Source organism: Alosa pseudoharengus, unplaced genomic scaffold (assembly GCF_046254945.1).
Source record: "Alosa pseudoharengus isolate Yale_2024_CS ecotype anadromous, Long Island Sound unplaced genomic scaffold, YU_APseudo_1.1 YU_APseudo_1.1_scf_23, whole genome shotgun sequence".
In the NCBI taxonomy this organism is placed as follows: domain Eukaryota; kingdom Metazoa; phylum Chordata; class Actinopteri; order Clupeiformes; family Clupeidae; genus Alosa; species Alosa pseudoharengus.
In genome coordinates, this window is record NW_027468685.1 from 15503996 (window position 1) to 15511875 (window position 7880).

The 7880-nt window shown below is 41.0% G+C and overlaps 1 protein-coding gene across 1 annotated transcript; it reads left to right on the top strand.

Moving 5' to 3' along the window:
* Positions 1-332: 332 nt before the first annotated feature.
* LOC143140695 (progranulin-like) lies at positions 333-4477 on the top strand. The gene is made up of 8 exons (XM_076301745.1): positions 333-401; positions 822-962; positions 1230-1529; positions 1995-2132; positions 2419-2553; positions 2857-2994; positions 3263-3436; positions 4131-4477. The coding sequence occupies exons 2-8, from the start codon at positions 822-824 to the stop codon at positions 4257-4259; spliced, it is 1155 nt and encodes a 384-aa protein (XP_076157860.1). The 5' UTR covers positions 333-401; the 3' UTR covers positions 4260-4477.
* Positions 4478-7880: the final 3403 nt, after the last annotated feature.

Sequence of the window (7880 nt, forward strand, 5' to 3'; positions counted from 1 at the left end):
ACTAAAATGAGTGCACTATTATATATGGGAAACTGACATTTAAACTCCAATCAACATTGTTTAAATGTGCAATTTTGTCTCCTACACTTCCTTTGGTTGACTGAGAATTGGTTGCACAAATTATTTCCCAAAATGTCTTTTCCATATATTGAAGCATGTTTGGCTCAAAATTCATCAATCAAATGTTTCCCATTCAACTTAATGTTAAGGTCATTTGTTGTCCTGTAGAAGAACTTAACTCATGCCTACTAATCATTGACGTGGAGTGGAGCTATAACAGCAGTTTCTATTTTACTTAGGGGAAGTTCCGAAGGATATAGTCTGAGGTTGGAGGGCAGGTAGTGCATAACAAGTGTCAAGAAGAGGAGAGTGTACAACACCACGGTCTGGCTGCTGTGAAAGTAGGATGAGTTTTGATGATGCTATTGATGCCGATTAGCTAATGCTATATTTTGCTTGCTTATTTTCTCAAATTCTTTTTCATGTCTTGTGATTTGTCAATTGTCAAGGAGAATTGAATGTCTGTTAGGGATGGCATTAGTTATCTCTATATATTATTATATTTTATTATTGTCACTCAGATTATCTAGCCATATTAATATCGATTATCTGACCAGAGATGTGTCAGCGATTAGGGCACATAAAGTCTCTTTTTCCCCCATATATAAACCAGTTGAGGTCATTCATGTATAGAGTGCAATTCCAGTACAAGTGGCCTGATCAATGTGCAAACTACAAGACACACTGTAAAACAGTTTGAAGTAATCTTATCTGAATTGCACAGTACAAAAATGTCATGTAAGGTGTTTGTTTTGATGCAGATGTTGGCCTGTGCTGTGCTGACATCCCTCTGTGTAGGGCTGGTCTCTGCAACAGTTGTTTGCCCAGATGGGGGTCTGTGTCCAGACAGGAACACCTGCTGCCTGACCAAGGGAGGGTATGGCTGTTGCAACGATCCCTTTGTAAGTTGAGGACAGTGACTGGAGCCAGTGAAATGTGGACAACTTGTGCCAGGCCATCAGAATGATAACAGATGTATTAACAAGTAGATTTTGTGTAAAAGTAGTCTGAATACAAAGTAATTTCAAAATTACAACAAACATGAGATGACCATGTATTTCCCTAGACATTTCTCACTGTGCCATCACAGGTGTAATGGGCCTTGGTGTCAAGGGGAAATTATAAGTGTATATTGTGACTGACAACTCTTTTTTAATGATATTTCCCAGGCTGTCTGTTGTTCTGACCAGCTGCACTGCTGCCCAGCTGGCTACCACTGCAGCAGTGCAGCTCAGGCGTGTGTAAAAGATAGCATGCCATGGTACAGACTGGCATGGCTGAAGCACACACCTGCCCAAGAACCTGAATCCGCTCTCCTCAAGCTCTCTCTTCCGGAGTCTGACAGCAGAGCCATTCAGGAGACATCAGATGCTGGTGTGGTGAAGTGTGACAACATCTATTTCTGCAGTGATGATGCAACATGCTGCATAGGCCGCTCTGGTAAATGGGGCTGCTGTGGACACAAACATGTGAGTGAAAATGTGAAGCGCTTATTCTCATTTGCGATGTATGGTATGTATTACTGAATTTAAGCAGACACTTTTGACACATGACTTGGCAGTGGTTGTAACTCCTCAGGTTAAAAACACTCTTCTTGATATTCATAAAATTACCATTGTAGAAATTCCAGCCAACTGCCACTGCGTGTATTTTAATCAATTAAATCCACATGGCTATTGCCTTCTGTATTTTATGTAAAAAAACATTATAGTTCATACATAATTCAAGACAGACAGACTGATCGATTGGTGTAATATCAGACAGTCTCTCTGACGCTCTGCTTCAATGTACTCATTATCAATGTTTGTCATAGTGCTAATGTTTCTCACAGCCCTGGAATTTACTTCCCCATCACATCAGGTACTTCAGATCACTTCTTAATCTGAAATCTCTTTAGGCTAGCATCATCATTATTACGTTTTGTTTATTTTTAGGGTCGGTGCTGTAGGGATGGCATTCACTGCTGTCCATTTGGCTTCTATTGTAACAGAAACTCTACCAAGTGCCTGAAAGGGGATCTGAGCATAGATGCAACTCCCCAGCTGCCAGCTGTCAGATCTGATGATGACCAGGTATACAGAACTCAAACTGTCATGGAGGATTTGAATTGTAAAAAAATAACTTTGCAACATAAAATGCTTGTATTAAAAATGGTATGGAAGGGACCTGCTCTGATAACTCATAAGCATGAGCCTTACATCTTATGCTCTGCTCTGTCTTTATGGCTGCTGGCCAGTGCCGTGCTCTTCCAACTATTAGCACTGCAACTAATAGCAATACAAAAAAGTTCAGATCACCTCTTCATAGATATTAACCAAGGGACTCAAAACCACTGTCCTCTAACTCTCTGTTTCTTAGTCCAACCACAGAGCCATTCAGCAGAGGCCACCAGCTGTTGATAAACAACATTGTGATGAGGATTATTACTGCAGTGATGGTCAAACATGCTGTTTAAGCCCTATTGGTACATGGACATGCTGCAAGTATTCACGCGTGAGTGGAAATGTGAAGCATTTTTCTCATTTGCTATTGATACAGTGCTACAGTGTTTGCTAAATACACTATTTGTGATATTTTATAATTATAATATAAGAATTATAAATTACTCCTGCCAACTATTGCAATGTATGCCATTCAATTAATGGAATCCACATAGCAACGGTCTTCTTTCTATTATGTAAAACCCCATCAAAGTCTATGCATAATTGAACATATGGTTTAGCAATATTAGAATGATTGGAAATATAGGCTTATTGATTGATTGATTGATTGATTAATGGATTGATTGATTTTTAGGGCCACTGTTGTAGGGATGGCGCTCACTGCTGTCCAAGTGGCTACATCTGTGACAGCAGCTCTTACAAGTGCCAGAAAGATTATCTGCGCATAGCTGCCTCTCCCCAGCTGCCTGCCCTCAGATTTGATGGCTATGAGGTATTTTTAAAAAAAAAAGCAGAAATGGTGTTGGAATATTTGAATTTAAATATATAACTACAATAAATATACAGAACACAAAATGCCCTTTAATATGAAAATGTGGACTGGTTTGATAACTCATAAAAATATGTCTTAAAACTTACGCTCTGCTCAGTCTTCATGGCTGCTGACCAGTATCAGGCTCTGCTAACCATGACCACTAAATAACTAACAGAATAAAATAACCTAATAGCTGTTAACAAACAGATGTTTTTCATACCGCCAGCAGACAGACTTTGCTGCTCCTGTACCCTGGTACACACTGGAGCTGGCCCCTGGAGATGACAGCGTGGCCCTGACCACTCAGGTCATACGCTGTGACGGACGTTTCTACTGCCCCGACGGCAACTCCTGCTGCCAGTCACCCACTGGAGAATGGGGTTGCTGCCCGCACCTGCAGGTAAAGCACCCCGAGCACTGTGCTGCCACAGAATGGCCAGGAAACTATAGAGACTTCAGTGATACAGTATTGTGCTGAAACATTATTTCTTACATGTGCATTCATCCATCTATGTATGCATTTATGGACACATATTTATCCACCTGAATCCATCTACAGCAGGGGTGTCAAGCTTATATTAGGCAGTGGGCCGGATTTGTTGGAATGAGACCTCGTGGGGGCCGTCATGGTCAATTTCTTTTCTATGCATTGGTATCAGATTGTTGTTTGATGATATACTATACCCATTTATGAGCAAACAAGTACAAATCATCTACTGACATCATATCCTGCTCTTTCTCTCTTGAAACACCCTACTTCCATGTCAGTTTTTTGGCCTTTTCTTTCCTGAGGATGGTTTGTAGTGCTAGGTTTAATCAATTTATCACATAAATTGCTCATTATAAATTGTTGAAGATAGCTGCATGTGAATATCTTTTCTTTCTAATTTTTCCTTCCTACCCAAAACATCTTGGGGGCCGTATGGGGGCTGCTGGCGGGCCTGATCTGACCCCCGGGCCTTATGTTTGACACCCCTGATCTACAGTGTCTATATGGCTGCCTGCCAGCATGGATGTGTACAGTATCTATACGTTTACCACATATCATATCATTAAGTGCATTGCTAACTCGGTCTTCTCTGTATTACACAAAGGGCCAATGCTGCCTAGATGGTAAGCACTGCTGTGAGTACAAGTGGAAATGTGACCCGACCTCCATGAGCTGTGTGAAGGGAGACACCAACATCCCTTCATCTGCCATGAGGGAGATACAGCTACTGTGATGCAGCAACACTGCTATGGTTCTCATGTGCAGAACTTCACATCAGTGGGATTCATCCATCAGCGCTTAGGATGCACACTGCCCAGTCTTTCATTGCTCACTGTTCAGTGTTAGCTTTTTGATTTCCATATAAAACTAGATGTACCGCGTAGCGGTACAAAATATGACCGCCGCTCAGTCCTGCACATCCATTTCGCGAAAATAAATCATATTAATGAATTTGTCTCCATCTTCTACTCCATCCCCCACTCTTGAAACTTTTGTGTATGCTTGTTTGGAATGTGTGTTTGCACACATTCCGCACACAAAGTAGCCTACTGGCGCTGCAAAGGTGAATAGATTTGTTTCTGGGCCAAAAAATCTGTACAATTGTTATAAAACCTTTAAAATCTCTAAACAATCACAAGTAGGGCAGTTCATCACAGTCCATCCATTGCAACTGGACTGATGAAAGGTACACCTGTAGGCTACATTGTATTTGGGAAAAGCAGAAGGTAGCAGCATAATGTATTTATTTATTTATTGTTAAACAAAAAAATCCCTGTCAGTTCCATGCAGTTTTCAACAGCTATCAAGAAGAGAGGTCATGTCATGGATTTTTGTGAATGTTTCTTCTTCTACATATGCATAAGTTTAGTCATCTAGTTCAAATGATATTCAGCTTTATTGTCAATGCACAAATTAAATACCAGTAGTCTAAAACAAAATGCCGTTTTACCCAGTGGTGCAAATAACTGACATGTCCAAAAGGGCCTTCATGAAATGCGTTGCGAGACTGTTCATACACATTTTAACGGGCAAAGTTGAAGAGCTACTCTCCGTTATTGTTTGTGCAAATAATATGCTGATTCATGTTCCCTTGCATTTTGCAACCATGAGGTCCATGGTTAAGCTAAATCTTTTGACGCAATCTTTTGATTTTCACCCAGCCTAGTCCATGGTAGGCGCCCGATAGAAATATTGTTTAATTTTGCGATTGAGATATCCACGCACTGGCGCCCCCCCTGCGACGTGTTCGCCCCCCGGTTTTAGAGCTATTCTAAATGCAAAAATGCATAGAGGGAGTTATGACAAAACCGTGACTGTTAACAAACTATAAGCTATATAAGGTAGGCCCTATGCTAGGCCTATTACACAACACAAATTGTCACTAGGCTATGCTGGCGACCCAAATAAAATCTCCGTTGGAACCAATGGCTTACACCTTACAGTATCAAGCTGCCACCTCTTGGCGAAAAGTTAATCGTTTTGCATATCAGTAGTAATACATTTCACGTAGCTGTGAATCACGGAAAGGGCGAATGAAGTGGACACTTCTAAATGGAACCCAACCCACTGTACAGTAGCTCAAGGTCTGTGGCTAAAGCAGCCATAATGAAAGCGTTATCATTGTTTGGATACTTCACACACACGTGTTTTTTAATCGCATAGACTACAACTACCAAGCTGGAATCAAAGCACATCGACTCCCCTCTCACACCCTAAACACGCACTTCGAACAAACAAAAAGCGCCTCAGTCTCACGGAATAGCCATAGGCAAAACTGTATCTGACCGGTGTAACGTTGGTACTAAATCATCCATCGCAAAGAATGATTTTTGTAGCACGTGCAACAAATATGTGTAGGTACAGCCCTGCCCTGAATACATCTCAACGTGCGCTCTAAAACATCTGGTTTAAATGGAGATGTAGATCATCACGGGATCATGGACAGGTTATCTTTCAGGTAGCAGCTAGCCTATATATTTTCCATTAAAAAACCATCACGTAGCGAACGTGTTGTGGCTAACTCACTTAGCTCCTGTTAGTAGCCTAGGTTATGGTCATAAGCAAATGAGATGACAGTCGAAAGATACAATTAGTGCTGTTATCGATTTGCTTGGTAGCCTATAAACGCATTTATGGTTTTCTACAAATACATCAATAATCAAATTGGCCTCCATCACTCAACCATGCTAACGGTAACATTATTTTACCTACATTCTGCTATTGATAGGATTAACGTAGCCTGCCTACTGGACCTGCAGTAAAAAACAAGCATGTCCGATAAACATTATCAGATTTATTTCGGCTTCAAGAGGAAATGGGAATTACATGTCATGCAGAAATCATCCTACCCTTAGACGTTCTCTGCGGTAAACTACTGTAGCCTACAGTCTTGTCCTTGTAGGAAGCATAGTGTCTATCCAACCCACTTTAGATTAACTTCCAACAAAATTACGTCTCACTGCAACGATGCGCCATCTAGTGGACAAACGACTACTTATCGCCAATACTGGAAATGCAGCCATGATGATGATGATGAATATTTATTTTGGCTTTCTTTTAATCCTACTGAATTTGTAATTATGTATCGGCCGTTCTAATGCCGATAGTATGTGGGTGCCTGTGTGTGTGTGTGCATGTGTATATGTGTGCACCACCATCTACAGGCCAATGAGTGTAGAGTCACTAAATGTACACATAACTTAATTTTTTAGACCCCCCCATGGATGAAATTCTACGAAACTTGGCATACCCCCAGAGAATGTCAGGTTAATCATACACATAAACTTTGGTGCAGTTCTGAACGTCTTTACTGAAGAGAGGGGCGATTAAAGCAGAATGATATTGCATTTTCATTTTTTACCGGGGGGGTGCAAATCACAAATGAGTGATTATGGGCTAAGTTGATGTGGGCCCTTGAGACCAACATACCATAAAAATTTCTTCATCCTCGGTGCCACGGTTCAGGTAGTTATTGAGGAAAAACTGCATTTTTTGGGTTTCGGGGGGCCCAGCGCGGAGGGGGAGTGGCCCCCGGGGACCAAACGAAATTTTTCCGTAAAAGTCTAGTGGGGCTACATACCCACCAAATTTCATGTGCCCCGGTGTTTCGGTGCCCCGGGTATCGTTGACCAAAATTTCAGGAAGTAGATGACGGGGAAAAAAAAAAAAAAAAAAAAAAAAAAAAACTTTGACAATCCCTATATGACCGCTTCGCTAGCGGCGGTCATAATAATTAAGTTCAGAAATCATAAAATCCTGAAAAGCATCAATAAAAACATCCATGTTGTGGCAGTATGATCTACACTTGGAAATAAATATATATATATATTTACACCTGATCAGTGGGAATGTGTTTTTGCATGCTTTTGTTACACCTTAAGGTTCAAATAATTAAATTTGATGTCAGGCCTACATATTAGGCAATTATCTATACATAGTTTGGTATTAGAAAATGAGGACCTAACATTATTATGTAGGCAACTTGTGGTCATGGGCGGATTATGAACTTTCGGGCCCCTGAGCCCAGATGTATTAAGGCCCCCCCCACTTATTGTCGTATATGTGGGAGGGGGGGGGGTTTGGTTTTTAATTTGTTTGATGTGATTTCCTGTATTCTGGTGCATTTTAGAGATGGCCAATACTAAATTCAATCAGAATCAGATTCATAGCCTACATCCTGATTTGTTGATATTGAGGCAATGATTCCATGCAAAGGCTTGGGCTTCAGGGCCCCCTGATCTCTTGGGGCCTGGGCCCGGTAGGGCGGGCAGTAATCTATCCCTGCTTGTGGTTTGTATATGTTTATGGTTATTGTTATTTACAAACGGTAAATAACTATAATATTTGTATTTTT